Source organism: Caretta caretta, chromosome 7 (genome assembly GCF_965140235.1).
Source record: "Caretta caretta isolate rCarCar2 chromosome 7, rCarCar1.hap1, whole genome shotgun sequence".
NCBI lineage: Eukaryota > Metazoa > Chordata > Testudines > Cheloniidae > Caretta > Caretta caretta.
Genome location: NC_134212.1, coordinates 53,687,612 through 53,705,224, shown reverse-complemented (window position 1 = coordinate 53,705,224; position 17,613 = coordinate 53,687,612). Strand labels below are relative to the sequence as shown.

General features: G+C 44.1%; 1 protein-coding gene across 6 annotated transcripts in view; it reads left to right on the top strand.

Moving 5' to 3' along the window:
- Positions 1–4,195, top strand: part of PPP3CB (protein phosphatase 3 catalytic subunit beta) — a 62,226-nt gene extending 58,031 nt beyond the window's left edge. For 3 of the 6 annotated variants that reach the window (XM_048858034.2, XM_048858035.2, XM_048858039.2), the window contains exons 13-14: positions 308–337; positions 1,926–3,618. In XM_048858034.2, the coding sequence (XP_048713991.1) occupies positions 308–337; positions 1,926–2,104 (209 nt within the window). In that variant the 3' untranslated portion in view covers positions 2,105–3,618. Of the gene's footprint in view, positions 1–307; positions 338–1,925; positions 3,619–4,132 lie in introns of those variants that run through there. The other 3 variants (XM_048858037.2, XM_048858036.2, XM_075130685.1) reach the window with 2 other exon arrangements.
- The last annotated feature ends 13,418 nt before the right edge of the window (positions 4,196–17,613 follow it).

Sequence of the window (17,613 nt, the reverse complement as noted above, 5' to 3'; positions counted from 1 at the left end):
ATGCCCCTAACCTTAACAGTATTTAGGGTTGTATGTTAGTTTTACGTAAAGAAATAATCAACCAGTTACATACAATAGGTAGATTAAGTTGCATTATATGAGTGTTGCATTTGATAAACTGTCACTTGAGATGTAGGAGTCACTTCACTTCAGTTTATGAAATAGTCTTAATTTTCACTGAAAAATATTTGCAATCAGATCTGGGCTAGGGTGATATATTAAATTGATCATTGCCTTTTCTGCTATGCGATATTACACTCTTCATCTTTCTCATTCATTTTGCATGCATCTGCTCACTTCTGTACAGCCACAGTAGAGGCAATTGAGGCTGAAAAAGGTATGATCAGAGTCTTTGCCAGTGGCAGAGATCTGTGGCGTCTGGGCGGGAATTTGAAACTATTCTGTGTGCGTGTGTCTTACATTCAACTTGCACAACCAGAGATGAATCAACTGCATTGATTCATCCATTTTATATGTAACATTCATTTCTTGCCTTAGGATAATAACTTCCTTTAATAATGTTTCAGAGAAATCATTTTGTTTTTCCCCCAGTTTCTTTACAAAATGTGCAATAGTTTTTTGCTTTTTATTTGTGTAAAGCATGTTGTGATACGTGGTTTGTGTCTTGACGACTTTAAAAAGTGGTCGTGTTGAATTTTGTTTTTTCTGAATTCAACTGCAAATATGTTTTGAGTTGGGGGTGGGGGTTCTTTATGCATGTTTCTTTTGATAAAATTTATTCTTAGTGGCTTGAAATCTAATCTTTTCATCACTTTCCATAACACATCTGGTAGTGCAAGACCTATCATTACAGTGTTCCTATTTTTACTATGTGATTTTGAGGGTAGTTTGCTGACCAAATTTGTTTATAGTATGTACACACACCTGACAATGAAAGGCATAACAAAATACAGGGGTTGCCAATGTTGCTGTACCAAATATGTTGCTGTTCAGGCATCCTTTGTTAATATTAATATCGTTAAAACTCCATACAATTTTAGGGTCTGTAAATAAGAGCCTTTTATATACGCATTTTGATTTCCTATATCACAATGTTAAATTAAGTGAATGACAAACAGTATAGCAATTAGTTTGTTTCAAATTTGGTCGCAAAACACCATTTAATGACTACTTTTTTTACATTGTGGAAGTCAGCTATCCAAAAATATTATCAAGAGCCAAATTCTGTTCCATTGTAATCAGTGGATACTGCGCACACACATACAACAGAAAATTTTGTTGCTAAGACTTCAGGCTTTTCATATGGTCAGCCATTTTTACATCTAAATGCAGCTTAGTAAGAAGGCATTTCCTATTTCATTTAAAATGATGTGTAGAAGAGTAATATCTAGTTTCCTGTTTAAAGTCATGCCCAACTGATGACTCTAAGACTGTGGTTGTGTCCATTTCAACTATCCACATGATTAGAACAGAGTTAGAGCCATATTCTGCAGTTTTGCCTCCATGAAAACTGCAGGATCAGGACTTTGATTTGTATGCAAAATCTGAAGGCTTTTTTTTTTTTAAACACTTGTGCTGCTTTGCCTTCACTGCACTTACTGAGCTGCTTATTGACATTCCATTGAAGTGAACGGGATGTTAAGATGAGCCTGATACACGCAGCAGCAAAGCAGTTGTTAGCACTGATCACACCAGGAGTGCTCAGCAGCAAAGTAGGTTTAAGCCACCTTGATTCTTACGGAAATATATTTGACATATACTATTTTGATTGTCAGTTGAAATCATGATTGCCATTGAACATTCTAGGAAAGCACATTATATAAGCGTTACTAATTCAGTTGTAGAGCCATAAAAGTTTCTTTGGCTAATTTCTTAGATGTCTTTTTAAATCATTTTATTAGAAAAAGTATATACTTTCAACTTATTTTTCTGTTACTGACCTATGAAATTTGCATTTTGTTAAGCAATACGAGGATTTTCTCCGCAACATAAAATCTGCAGTTTTGAAGAGGCAAAAGGTTTGGATAGGATCAATGAGAGAATGCCACCAAGAAAAGATGCTCTTCAGCAAGATGGTATTAATTCTGTAAACACAACAAATGCCAATGGAAACAATGGGACTGGCAACAACAATGCACAGTGACCACACCAACTTCTGGTTTACTCATATGTCTTGCCTGAGAATTCCTAGAGTACTGCTTTTTGACATGACAACAGATGAAATAGCCAGGGGGAATCAGTCAAACTGACTTCTTAATATAATGTGGAAAACATAACTTGATCCCGCTGAAGACAAACCATCGTGCTTTTGAGGCAACAGCCCCTCTCTATAAGTGATGACGGAACATCTGTGAGCATGCTTCATATATTTACAGAAATTCCAACATTGCTGGCTGAATCTTGAGGAGAGCTATGGGGAAATGGTTGGGCTGTTATCACTAAAGCACATCTAGACTAGCATTTTACGCTTATCATAGTCAACACTTTAAGTTTACAAAATGGGATTTTCTTTTCAGCAGAGCTAGGGGTTTTTTTGTTTTTTTTTTTTCAATCAGACTTTCAAATACAACCCTAAGAGCTACTATTTATTAATGGACATTGGTTTCATGAAGTGTCTTTAAAAACATATATTAGAATAGTCTTAAAAAAAATCTGAGGCTGCAAAAAGTGTATGTTAAATAAATGAAAAAAATGCCAAAAATCGCAGTTGGTTATTCTGTAAAATGCTGACCTCAGGTGTACTCCTTAGATGTTGCTAATTCTGTATTATATTCACTGTATTTTTTAGTTAAAGCTTATCAGAAGATTTCTATGTAGGAATGTTTATTACTTGAACACAGATTTTAAAATATTTAATGTAGAAACTTTTATGCCCAACTTTTGAGATTCTCCCCCCACCGTGAATTTAAAAATATATTTAAAATTTTAAAAGTTTGAAAAATAATGCAATTGTTAATTTTAAGGTACTTTTAATTGAACTTTGTACATTATGTTAAAGTACATTTTGATTCATATCAAGTCTGTAAAGCGTGGCATTGTATTTTGTGTATGCATGTTTTCATTTTGCAAATATTTAATATATAGATCTCTGATGTACAGGAACAACGTCTATAGGTTATATAGATGTTATGGGTACTTTTACTGTATTGTGAGTGTTAAAGTTGCTTAAATAGTTAATAATCACTGGCCAGGCTGAATAGCTGCAAGCTTTTTATTATTTTTCGTAATTCTATAAAGGAAACTGAAAATGTTATGGAAATATTTTTATTTAGGCAATGCAGCGCATAAGCAATTGTTCTGTTCAGTTGTTAAGGCATTAGTGAAAGTGTAAAATTGAGACTGCATGTTTTTTAGCTACAGGACTGCTTGGTTAAACTAAAAATTGAAACCATATGCTGATTTGTTCACAAATAATGAACTGTACTGATTGTCACTGTACTTTGTTATATATTTTGACATTTGCTACCTACCTTTCTCATCCCCTGGAACACAACTTGAAACTTAAGTCACTAGAGTTCATCTCCCTTTTGGTTTGCCATAAAGTACAATCTGTAGAAACCCCTGTCTAAGTTGAAAATTTTATGCATGTTCCGAACTATTCAAGTATTTTATAAACAGTAGCACACAATAAATTTTGTGCATGGGCTGCTGCTTCTAGCATTGTGTTTTTGTTTTGTTATTTTGAACAGTATTTTCTAAATCATTTTTAATTGGCAGAAAAATGGGAATAGTGTAAATGGTCACTTAGTTAAGCTTTAAAGCAATACTTTAAAGCAATATAATTGAAGCTTAAATTGTCATCTTGAATTTCTGCTTCCATTTATTTTGCTAATTTTCGTTTAGTGAGTTCTTGCAAATAGAATACTTCAGAATTTTTCTCTATATTAAATTTGACATCCAATGATGATTTGTACAAACCTACAAGGAAGGTCAATATGAGGGTTCACTCAAGTTTTTTTTTTTAAAGCTGTTCATTATTGATGCCTTTTGTATTTGTTCAGTGGTTGTGATGACCATTTATGATGTCAAGTAAGGTGGCTTATTTGAGAGTCAGTAGCTGATAATGTTGAATCTTGCTAGTCTGTTTTGGTTGAAGGTAAATGAGAAAATCTACTAAAAAGAACTATGGTATATTCTGAACTGAACCTATTCTGGTTTTACTTTATTTTAGATGCAGTTTAATTGGAAATAGTGATGAACAATCTGAACACAGAAGACCAAGTGACAAACAAAGGTAAGTGTTATCAGTAGACATAATTCATGGGCTATGTAGTCTCTGATAGATGACATTGAGACAGAGCAAAATTTGCACCAGTATCCTAAGTGTATAAATAGGGCCTACCAAATTCACGGTCCATTTTGATCAATTTCACAGTCATAGGATTTTTTAAATAATAAATTTCATGATTTCAGCTATTTAAATCTGAAATTTCATGATGTAATTGTATGGATCCTGACCAAAAAAGGAGTGGGGAGGGGAGGGGGGTCACAAGGTTATTGTAGGGGGTTTGCAGTACTGCTACCCTTCTGCACTGCTGCTGGCAGCAGTGCTGTCTTCAGAGCTGGGCAGCTGGAGAGCAGTGGTTGCTGGCTGGGAGACCAGCTCTGAAGGCAGAGCCACCGCCACCAGCAGCAGTGCACAAGTAAGAGTGGCATGATATGGTATTGCCAACTTTACTTCTGCGCTACTGCCTGCAGAGCTGTGACTTCAGTCAGCAGCTGCCACTCTGGCCATCCAGCTCTGAAGGAAGCAACGCAGCATGGTATGGTATTGCCACCCTTACTTCTGTGCTGCTGCTGGCAGGACGCTGCCTTCAGAGCTGGGCACCTGGCCAATAGCTGCTGTTCTCTGGTCGCCAAGTCCTGAAGGCAGAGTAGAAGTAAGGGTGGCAATACCATGACCCCTCTAAAATAACCTTGCGACCCCCCTACAGCTCCCTTTTGGGTCAAGACCCCCAATTTGAGAAATGCTGGGGTCCTGCCATGAAATCTGTATAGTATAGGGTAAAAGCACAAGACACACAAGACTAGATTTCATGGCGGGAGGGACACCAGATTTCATGGTCTATGATGCGTTTTTCCTGGCCGCGAATTTGGTAGGGGCCTAGATATAAAAATTTAACCTAGACAATGGTCTGCCAGTGCTGCCTTTTTGATGGTGTGAATTGAAAAAATCCACTAGTCCTCAGCCAATTGTCTTTAACTGATTGATTGTCTGTGACCAGTTTTGATAAGGTAATATTCTACACACATGTGCCCGTGTGTGACACACACACCTATGAAATACAATCCAATTAAAACCGCATACTCTCTGTGAATACAATCCCAAGTTTTAGGATTAACCCAGCATGTGTGGAGAGCAACACCAAAGCCTAAAGTAATTTGAAAATATTAAAAGCCTGTTAAAAGTTGCCTGAATCTCAACTTGCTCTGTGTCAGAGTAGCAGCCGTGTTAGTCTGTATCTGCAAAAAGAAAAGGAGTACTTGTGGCACCTTAGAGACTAACAAATTTATTTGAGCATAAGCTTTCGTGAGCTACAGCTCACTTCATCGGATGCATTCAGTGGAAAATACAATGGAAGATTTATATACACAGAGAACATGAAACAATGGGTGTTACCATACACACTGTAACAAGAGTGATCGGGTAAGGTGCGCTATTACCAGCAGGAGAGCAGGGAACTTTTGTAGTGATAATCAAGGTAGGCCATTTCCAGCAGTTGACAAGAACGTCTGGGAGGTAGGGGGGAGAATAAACATGGGAAATAATTTTACTTTGTGTAATGACACATCCACTCCCAGTCTTTATTGAAGCCTAAGTTAATAGTATCTGTATTCGCAAAAAGAAAAGGAGTACTTGTGGCACCTTAGAGACTAACCAATTTATTTGAGCATAAGCTTTTGTGAGCTAGAGCTCACTTCATCAGATGCATAAAGTGGAAAATACAGTGAGGAGATTTATATACACGCAGACCATGAAAAAATGGGTGTTTATCATACACACTGTAAGGAGAGTGATCACTTAAGATGAGCTGTTACCAGCAGGAGAGTGGGGTGGGGGGAGAGAAAAACTTTTGAAGTGATAGTCAAGGTGGGCCATTTCCAGGAGTTAACAAGAATGTCTGGGGAACAGTGGGGGTGGAGGGTGGGGGAATAAACACGGGGAAATAGTTTTACTTTTTGTAATGACCCATCCACTCCCAGTCTCTATTCAAGCCTAAGTTAATTGTATCCACTTTGCAAATTAATTCCAATTCAGCAGTCTCTCGTTGGAGTCTGTTTTTGAAGTTTTTTTGTTGAAGAATTGCCACTTTTAGGTCTGTAATCGAGTGACCAGAGAGATTGAAGTGTTTTCCGACTGGTTTCTGAATATTATAATTCTTGACGTCTGATTTGTGTCCATTTATTCTTTTACGTAGAGACTGCCCGGTTTGGCCAATGTATATGGCAGAGGGGCATTGCTGGCACATGATGGCATATATCACATTGTTAGATGTGCAGATGAATCACTAGACCACCTTTAGGCAGAGAAATCTGCCTCTGGGTGGGTAACTGTGGTTTTAAGCAGGCAATCCTTTCACATAAATGAAGATGTCCTCCATCTTATCTCTGAAAAACATTCTTCCAGTAAAAGGCAGATAAAGGAGCAACTGAATATGCCTGAGACTGAATACTCTGACCTATGCATACTTCCCAACAGCAATCCCAATAGTGTCCCAGTCAAATGCATTAAACATCTCTCAGTGGATGCATTGTCATCTCCATTGTTGTATGCAGTGTTGTTTTAGCCATGTTGGTCCCAGGATATTAGAGAGACAAGGTGGGTGAGTGTCACAGAGTCACTGGGGCAGTCATAGAATATTAGGGTTGGAAGAGACCTCAGGAGGTCATCTAGTCCAATCCACTGCTCAAAGCAGGACCAACATCAACTAAATCATCCCAGCTAAGGCTTTGTCAAGCTAGGCCTTAAAAACATCTAAGGATGGAGATTCCACCACCTCTCTAGGTAACCCATTTGGGTGCTTCACCACCCTCCTAGTGAAATAGTGTTTCCTAATATCCAAACTAAACCTCCTCCACTGCAACCTGAGACCATTGCTCCTTGTTCTGTCATCTGCCACCACTGAGAACAAGTGAGCTCCATCCTCTTTGGAACCCCCTTCAGGTAATTGAAGGCTGCTATCAAATTCCCCCCTCACTCTTCTCTTCTGCGGACTAAATAACCCCAGTTCCCTCGTACCCTCAGCCTCTCCTCGAACCCTAGTTCCCTCAGCCTCTCCTCGTGAGTCATGTGCCCCAGCCCCCTAATCATTTTCGTTGCCCTCTGCTGGACTCTGTCCAATTTGTTCGCATCCGTTCTGTAGTGGGGGGGACAGACCAAAACTGGACACAATACTCAAGGTATGGTCTTACCAGTGCTGAATAGAGGGGAATAATCAGCCCAATATGCCATTGGCCTTCTTGGCAACAAGGGCACACTGCTGACTCATATCCAGCTTCTTGTCCACTGTAATCTCCAGGTCCTTTTCTGAAGAACTGCTGCTTAGCCACTTGGTCCCCAGCCTATACAGTGCATGGGATTCTTCCGTCCTAAGTTCAGAACTCTGCACTTCTCCTTGTTGAACCTCATCAGATTTCTTTTGGCCCAATCCTCCAATTTGTCTAGGTCACTCTGGACCCTACCCTCCACCGTATCTACCTCCCCCCCCCCCCCAGCTTAGCGTCATCTGCGAACTTGCTGAGAATGCAATTAATCGCATCATCCAGATCATTAATAAAGATGTTGAACACAACTGACCCCTGGGGCGCTCCACTTGATACCGGATGCCAACTACACATCGAGCCGTTGATCACTACCTGTTGAGCCCGACAATCTAGCCAGCTTTCTATCCACCTTCTAGTCCATTCATCCAGCCCATACTTCCTTAACTTGCTGGCAAGAATACTGTGGGAGACTGTATCAAAAGCTTTGCTAAAATCAAGATATATCACATCCACCGCCTTCCCTATATCCACTGAGCCAGTCATCTCATCATAGGAGGCAGTCAGGTTGGTCAGGCATGACTTGCCCTTGGTAAATCCATGTTGAATGTTCCTGATAACCTTCCTCTCCTCCAAGTGCTTCAAAATGGATTCCTTGTGGACCTGCTCCATGATTTTGCCAGGGACTGAAATGAGGCTGACTGGTCTGTAGTTCCCCGGATTCTATTCCCCCCCCCCTTTTTTTTTTTAAATATGGGCACTATATTTGCCTTTTTCCACTCAGTAATTGCCTCCCCCATTCAGTAAGGGTCCCACACTTTCCCTGACCATCTTCTTGGTGCTAACGTATCTGTAGAAACCCCTCTTGTTACCTTTCATGTAAGTTGCTAGCTGCAACTCCAGTTGTGCCTTGGCCTTCCTGATTACACCTCTGCATGCTCTAGCAATATTTGTATACTCCTCTCTAGTCATCTGTCCAAATTTCACTTCTTGTAAGCTTCCTTTTGTAATCTAAGCTCACTGAAGATTCCACTGTTAAGCCAAGCTGGTCGCCTGCCATATTTGCTATTCTTTCTGCACTTTGGGATGGTTTGTTCCTTCACCCTCAAATGAGGCTTTTTAAAAATGCTTTGTAACTACTCCATATGAAGCCAGTCAGGACTCTGGGGGAGCATGCCTCCTCTCTCTGAGCATACCGTCGCCATGGCAAGAAGCTTATACAGCATCGACCTTCCTGGATCTGACCTCGGAGCATTCAGCATCCTCTTCCACAACATTTGCTTCCAGCAGCGAGTCCACCCAGGCAAGGCTCCTGGGGAAGCCAGAGGGCCCTGCACCCCAACTCCACAGGCAGACATGAGTCTGACTGCCAGTAAAACAGAAGTTTATTATTCAAAAGGAACATAGCATAGAACACATCTTGTTAGCACAGAAATCAGTGACTTTCAGCCAAGTCCATCTTGGGGATTCCTGGGCCAGAAGCCCTGGACTCCCCCTCTTCCAGTCCCTACAAGCAGACTGCCAGTTTCCAGCAACCCGACTTCCGACACCCCTGTTGCTCCTCCTTGTCTTTGTCTCGCTTCACCTGGTCATCACCTGGTTGCATCCCCCTCCTGGGTCTCAGGTTATGAAGGGCACTGGTCATAGCATATGTGCAGGCAGCTGGAGCAGCCTCACCAGCCCCACAGGTCTCAGCCAAACTCTCACACCCCTATTCTCACCATCGAGGTATTGATGCAGCCTCCAGGGAAACTGAGGCACACAGTATTCGTGCAAAACAGTAAAACTCACATACAGTAACTCCTCGCTTAATGTTGTAGTTATGGTCCTGAAAAATGTGACTTAAAGCGGAACGATGTTAAGCGAATCCAATTTCCCCATAAGAATTAATGTAAATAAGGGGGGGGTTAGGTTCCAGGGAAATTTTTTTCACCAGACAAAAAACGTTTTGTGTGTGACACACACACACAGAGTATAACTTTTAAACAGTTTAATACTGTACACAGCAATGATGATTGTGAAGCTTGGTTGAGGTGGTGGAGTCAGAGGGTAGGATATTTCCCAGGGAATGCCTTACTGCTAAATGATCTAGCATTCGGTTGAGCCCTCAAGGGCAACAACTAACGATGTAGTTAATGTAGCCTCACACTCTACAAGGCAGCATGAATGGAGGGAGGGGAGATAGCATGGCAGACAGAGACACACACCCTGTGCGTGGGAGAGAGAGAGAGAGATATGCATTGCCCCTTTAAGTATGGTGACCCCATTCTAAGTATGTTGCCTTTAAAAAAATCAGGAAGTTGAGACAGCAGCTGCAGCCAGCAAGCTCTCTGTCCTGAGCCCTGTCCTGTCCCCACCCTGCTCTATATGGAGAAGGGGTAAGCAGGGGGCAGGAGTAAGGGGGAGGGGGCCACCCTGACATTAGCCCCCTTCTTCCCCCCTCCTGTGAACAGCAAGCAGCAGGCTCCCGGGAGCAGCTCCAAGGCAGAGGGCAGGAGCAGCACATGGCAGTCGGGGGAGGGACAGCTGAACTGCGGGTGGCTGCTGCACTGGGAACTTGGAGCTTAGGGGAGCTGATAGGGGGGTTGCCTGGTTCCAAGCCCCCACCAGCTAGCTGCAACGGGCTGCTCTTCCTGCAAGCAGCCAAACGAGGTTATAAGGGAGCATTGCACAACTTTAAATGAGCATGTTCCCTAATTGATCAGCAACGAAACAACATTAACCGGGATGACTTTAAGTGAGGAGTTACTGTACAACATAAAAAGGGAAACTCCCCACTTCCTCACAGTGAGATAATATCTTTTATTGGACCAACTTCTGTTGGTGAGAGAGACAAGCTTTTGAGTTTACAGAGAGCTCTTCTTCAGGTCTAGAAACATACTCAGAGTGTCACAGCTAAATAGAAGATGGAACAGATTGTTTAGCATAAGTAGTTAACACATTTCATAACTGAAATTCATAACTTCACTAGACACTAAAAACCATGGACTGAATAGAGAGACTGGATTTATGGCTTATTACAACAATCTGTAATCCACTAACAAGTCCCCCCAGCACGAGCCCGAACGTCTACACAGCTATTTATCAGTGTTGTGGCCTGAGAGTCAGCTGATTCAGACCATCCACATCTTTTTTATGCCTGTGTAGAAATACTCTTGAGTACATTCTCCAGGCCTGAAGAAGAGCTCTGTGTGGGCTCAAAAGCTTGTCTCTGTCACCGACAGAAGCTGGTCCAGTGAAAGATATTAGCACACTCACCTTGTCTCTCTTGTCATCTCCACACACTTGATCTTCAGGATGAGGTTTTTTTGTTTGTTTTTGAAGCCCTCCTGCTTATGTTGGGGGTGAAAATATGAACTCTAGCACCATCCAGTCACATTTCAGCAGGAAATCCTTCTGATTTGTCAATGTCAGTGTTCAGCTTTGTTAGTTTCTAAATGTGTTTATCTGCATTACTGCCCCTGCTTCCAGAAAGCATTCAGATTTGGCCCTGTCTGAGTGCTATCTATTGCCAGACTGCTGTAGGACAGGTGTGCTTGATCTTAGTGTTGGGGCTTCAAGATCTGTGGCTTTTTAAATTTAATTGGCATTGATGTGTATGTCCTCTCTTGAAGTATGGGCATCATGCATGTTTTTACTGGATGAGGGTTAACTCTTCTACCTTCTCCTTTTGCATTATTAGAGAAGTTTGCAGTACAGTGGGATAAGACTGAGTTGAAATCTGATTCCTTAGAAAAGATTTCACATACCCTCTATACATTTAGTGGAATGAGCTGAAGGGACAGTTCCTACCCTCTGGAAACTTATTTTCCCTAATTTGTTAGGTTCCGGCTATGTATTTACTTTGGAGAACTGCTCTAAGACACAAGGACAGAGTTAGGTGTGTTCCTAGAACTAGATGTTTCTCAGTAATAGACAGTAACATTCAGCCTCTCTCTACTTAATTGAACAGGTTTCAGAGTAGCAGCTGTGTTAGTCTGTATTCGCAAAAAGAAAAGGAGTACTTGTGGCACCTTAGAGACTAACCAATTTATTTGAGCATAAGCTTTTGTGAGCTACAGCTCACTTCATCAGATGCATAAAGTGGAAAATACAGTGAGGAGATTTATATACACGCAGACCATGAAAAAATGGGTGTTTATTATACACACTGTAAGGAGAGTGATCACTTAAGATGAGCTGTTACCAGCAGGAGAGTGGGGTGGGGGGAGAGAAAAACTTTTGAAGTGATAGTCAAGGTGGGCCATTTCCAGGAGTTAACAAGAATGTCTGGGGAACAGTGGGGGTGGAGGGTGGAGGGGGGGGAATAAACATGGGGAAATAGTTTTACTTTTTGTAATGACTCATCCACTCCCAGTCTCTATTCAAGCCTAAGTTAATTGTATCCACTTTGCAAATTAATTCCAATTCAGCAGTCTCTCGTTGGAGTCTGTTTTTGAAGTTTTTTTGTTGAAGAATTGCCACTTTTAGGTCTGTAATCGAGTGACCAGAGAGATTGAAGTGTTTTCCGACTGGTTTCTGAATGTTATAATTCTTGACGTCTGATTTGTGTCCATTTATTCTTTTACGTAGAGACTGCCCGGTTTGGCCAATGTATATGGCAGAGGGGCATTGCTGGGACATGATGGCATATATCACATTGGTAGATGTGCAGGTGAACGAGCCTCCGATAGTGTGGCTGGTGTAGATTAGGCCCTATGATGGTGTCCCCTGAATAGATATGTGGACACAGTTGGCAACGGGCTTCGTTGAAAGGATAGGTTCCTGAGTTAGTGGTTCTGTTGTGTGGTGTGTGGTTGCTGGTGAGTATTTGCTTCAGGTTGGGGGCTGTCTGTAGGCAAGGACTGGCCTGTCTCCCAAGATCTGTGAGAGTGATGGGTCGTCCTTCAAGATAGGTTGTAGATCCTTGATGATGCGTTGGAGAGGTTTTAGTTGGGGGCTGAAGGTGATGGCTAGTGGTGTTCTGTTATTATCTTTGTTGGGCTTGTCCTGTAGTAGGTGACTTCTGGGTACTCTTCTGGCTCTGTCAATCTGTTTCTTCACTTCAGCAGGTGGGTATTGTAGTTGTAAGAATGCTTGATAGAACTCTTGTAGGTGTTTGTCTCTGTCTGAGAAATTGGAGCAAATGCGGTTGCATCTTAGAGCTTCGCAGTAGACAATGGATCATGTGATGTGGTCTGGATGAAAGCTGGAGGCATGTAGGTAGGCATATAGCGGTCAGTCGGTCAGTCAGGGGGTGTTTATGTGACCATCGCTTATTAGCACTGTAGTGTCCAGAAAGTGGATCTCTTGTGTGGACTGGTCCAGGCTGAGGTTGATAGTGGGATGGAAATTGTTGAAATCGTGGTGGAATTCCTCAAGGAATTCTTTTCCATGGGTCTAGATGATGAAGATGGCATCAATGAAGTGCAAGTAGAGTAGGGGCGTTAGGGAATGAGAACTGAGGAAGCGTTGTTCTAAGTCAGCCATAAAAATGTTGGCATACTGTGGGGCCATGCGGGTACCCATAGCAGTCCTGCTGACTTGAAGGTATACATTGTCCCCAAATAGTTGTGGGTGAGGACAAAGTCACAAAGGTCAGCCACCAGGTTTGCCATGACATTATCGGGGATACTGTTCCTGATGGCTTGTAGTCCATCTTTGTGTGGAATGTTGGTGTAGAGGGTTTCTACATCCATAGTGGCCAGGAGGGTGTTTTCAGGAAGATCACCGATGGATTGTAGTTTCCTCAGAAAGTCAGTGGTGTCTCGAAGATAGCTGGGAGTGCTGGTAGCATAGGGCCTAAGGAGAGAGTCTACATAGCCAGACAATGCTGCTGTCAGGGTGCCAATGCCTGAGATGATGGGGTGCCCAGGATTTCCAGGTTTATGGATCTTGGGTAGCAGATAGAATACCCCAGGTCGGGGTTACAGGGATGTGTCTGTGCGGATTTGTTCTTGTGCTTTTTCAGGGAGTTTCTTGAGGAAATGGTGTAGTTTCTTTTGGTAACCCTCAGTGGGATCGGAGGGCAATGACTTGTAAAAAGTGGTGTTGGAGCCACACACAATTCCAGTTAAGGAAATAATTGCAAATGACGTTTTGATGAAAATCTTATCTTCCCTTTGCAGAGTTTAATTGATCATAGGACTCTGAATCCACAACATGGAAATCCTGAAAGTGGATTGCCAGCTCCTCTCTGATTGTGCATCCAAAATGCTGATGTAGAAAAATGTAGATGTCATGTGTATGATCGATACGGGGTTATGCCTTGGCTGCTAGAATCTATCTGTGCCTTGGCCTGCTAGAATCTAACCCACAAAACAGGAGAGTGCGGCATAGTAGTCAGAATCGTTTTGGCTACTCTTGCTCGCAGGGCAACATGACCTAATAGTCAGAGCAGATTGGGCTACTAATCAGGGCGGAGCACCAAATGGTCTGAGGTTCAGACTCTCCAGCAGGGTGGAGAACCAAACAGTCTGGGGAGCTCAGGCCTCTTGGCCTAAGGTAGGGAGGCTGGCCTCCCCACAGGGGTGGGGTGGCACCTGGGGATAGGGGGACCCAGGCCCGCCCTACTCCACCGGGTCCCAGCCCAGGGCCCTAACGGTGGGTGGTTCCGCCAAGGGGTCAATGAAGATCCAGCCAAAACACACTGATGGGTTTCCTGGTCCTATGACCAGACCAGTGTCTGTTTCCCCTGAGTCACTTCCTACCCTGTCTTCCAGTGCGGCAGTCCGCAGGTCCTCTGGGTCCCTGGGGTTGTTGGCTGGCGAGATCTCGGACAGCTCAGTTTCCTCCCACATCTCCACAGGCAGTCCGGAGTCTGCCTGGGGTTCGGCATTCCTGGCCTCTGGGGAGTGGGGCTCCCATAGCTCTCTGGAGGAAGCTTGCAGTACACATCCTTTGTCCTCTGCAGTCCAGCCCAAGTGAGCTCGGCTGCTTCCCTTTACACCCTGTCTCCAGGCTGAACGTGCCCAGCAGGGGTGGAGGGGTGGGGCTTCCTCAGCCTGCAAGGCACCGTTAACCACTATGGAGCCAGTGCAGGATAGATACACCCTGTCACAAGCTCCTTCCGAATTGCAGTGCTTCCTGAATACTTAAATTTACAAGCCCTTTTCTCCCATCAGAAACAAAGAATCAAAACCGAACTATTACTGTCCAGTAAATCTCTCACATGCACTCCACTGGGAATACTTAACTAATCAAACCCAATAATCAAGAATCAGTTAAAAAGACAATTTTCTGAAAATTGTTGGATTTTAACACCATCACAAAGGAAAGCACTGACAAACTCTTCATGTAAAAGGTTTATACGTTTGCTAGCTAATTCTGCTTCTCTTTGGTCTCCCTCTCTGCTCCTCCTCCCCTAAAGACAGGGCAGTTATTTGACATTCCACTGAGTTTACTCTAGAGATTTGGAGTTTTATGTTAACAAGTCCTTTACTAGTGTGTCCTGACCTCCGATGGTTGCCGCAGAGAAACTCTTTCTCACTGGACATGAGATGAGTTCTGAAGATCTCACTCAGTTTTAGAAAAGTTACCAATTTGTTTTGAAGGTTGTAATTATGAACAGAAAATCAACACGACCTCTGTTGCTTAGTGTTGCTTAAATATTACATCTCATTAATCTAGAACCAGCTAAAATGGCTAGGGCCAAAATTGTTAAATGCTGTTCTGTAAGAGGCATAGCAGTGCCCTAAATTTGCTGAGCCTTCTGGTCACTGATTCATCAAATATTACTAGTTGGATTTGTCCTAGTTGCTGATAGTTATTGGTTATTGGTAATAATCTCTACCTCTTATACAGTGCCTTTTAATCAGTGGATCTTAAAGCCCTTTACAAAGATGCTAAGTATCAGTAGGGGCATAGCGAGCAGATCGAGGGACGTGATCATCCCCCTCTATTTGACATTGGTGAGGCCTCATCTGGAGTACTGTGTCCAGTTTTGGGCCCCACACTACAAGAAGGATGTGGATAAATTGGAAAGAGTCCAGCGAAGGGCAACAAAAATGATTAGGGGTCTGGAACACATGACTTATGAGGAGAGGCTGAGGGAACTGGGATTGTTTAGTCTGCAGAAGAGAAGAATGAGGGGGGATTTGATAGCTGCTTTCAACTACCTGAGAGGTGGTTCCAGAGAGGATGGTTCTAGACTATTCTCAGTGGTAGAAGAGGACAGGACAAGGAGTAATGGTCTCAAGTTGCAGTGGGGGAGGTTAGGTTGGATATTAGGAAAAACTTTTTCACTAGGAGGGTGGTGAAACACTGGAATGCGTTGCCTAGGGAGGTGGTGGAATCTCCTTCCTTAGAAGTTTTTAAGGTCAGGCTTGACAAAGCCCTGGCTGGGATGATTTAATTGGGGATTGGTCCTGCTTTTGAGCAGGGGGTTGGACTAGATGACCTCCTGAGGTCCCTTCCAACCCTGATATTCTATGATTCTATGATCATCCCTGTTTCACATAAAGGGAAGTGACTTGCCCAATGTCACCCAGCAGGCTTGTGGCAGAGCCAGTAATTAAACCCAGGTTTCCATGCCAAATCTAGTGCTCTATCCAGTAGTCCTCACCACTGTAATGTAAGCTCTCATCTCCTTTAGCTTACTTGTTGTCTGTCCCGTTTCTGTGCTAAGAGCGGGGAGCAGAGATGGCTGTCACTTTTATGTTCCCTGTACTTGGCTGTATAGGGACCTGCCTGGACCTTAGTGTAAGTTAGAGCAGTCTCAGGGCTGCTCTACCTTACACTTTGCTGTTCAGAGTCTAGTTACAGGCCTGGGAAATGAAAAATAGCTGTAGTGTAGTACACTCTGGTCACATGCCCAATCCTTCTACACTGGAGGGGGTTAATGCAGGGTCCTCATGCCAGTTTTACACTGACTGGGGATGGGTTGTATTCTCAGAAGCTATTGCTGCCCATTACTGTACTGTAAGAGGGCTTTAGTGTAACTGACAATAAGGCCCAAAATGTTTAGCATGAGTTATGGTAATGGGCCATCTTCTACCACTCTATGGCAGACTTCTAAGCAGTTGTTTTTTCAGATCTGTGAAAAGACTTGCTGTCACTGAGTGACCTGAACTGGGAACTGAATGCTCATTTATGCTACACTGTGAATTCTAGTGGTGTGTGTATGTAACCAGTGGTGAGCTGGAGCCGGTTTTCACCTTTTCGCTGGAACCAGTTAAATTTAGAAGCCCTTTTAGAACCGGTTGTCCCACGGGACAACTGGTTCTAAAAGGGCTTCTAAATTTAACAACCAGCCAAAAGTGGCACCTTAGGCGCCGACTCCATGGGTGCTCCGGGGCTGGAGCACCCATGGGGAAAATTTGGTGGGTGCAAAGCACCCACTGGCAGCTCCTTGCCTGGCCCCATCTCACCTCATCTCCGCTCCACTTCCTCCCCTGAACGCGCCGCCCCACTCTGCTTCTCCACCCCCCGGTTTCCCACGAATCAGCTGTTCGCCTGGGAGGGCTGAGAAGCAAGTGGCGGCTTTGCATTCAGGCCCGTAGAGGCCGAGGTGAGCTGGGGTGGGGGGGCACGAGGAGGGCTGCCTGCGCCACAGCAGGTAACCCGGGGGGGCGTGCAGGGGAACCGCTCCCCGCCCTAGCTCGCCTCCGCCTCCCTGGGCCTGAGCGCTACACCGCCGCTTGCTTCTCAGCCCTCCCAGGCTTCCTGCGCGAACAGCTGATTCACAGGAAGCCGGAGGGGGCGGTGAAGCAGAGCAGGGCGATGCGTTCAGGGGAAGAAGTGGAGGCAAGCTGGGGCCAGGCGTGGGGCGGGGAGCTGCCAGTGGGTGCTCTGCACCCACCAAATTTTCCCCATGGGTGCTCCAGCCCTGGAGCACCCACAGAGTCGGTGCCTAAGGCGCCACTTTTGATGTGATCAGTGGGTAGAGTGGCCACTCTCCCGCTCCCCTCCCCCCAAGCTACTCTACCCTGCCCGTAGGAGCCAGAGGAACCTGCCGGATGCTTCCTGGAAGCTGCCCCAGGTATGCACTGCCGGAACTCCCCACCTCGCCCCCTGGCAGGTCCCTCTATTTCTTAGGGTTGGGTGGGCACCCACTACGGTGGCCCACGAGTCCCTCCTGTCCGGTTCTGGGGGCAGTCAGGGAACAGGGGAGGGGGGTGGATGGGGCAGGGGTCTTGGGGGTGGGGGCGTCAAGGAATGCAGGGGGTTGGATGGGGCAGGAATCCTGGGGGG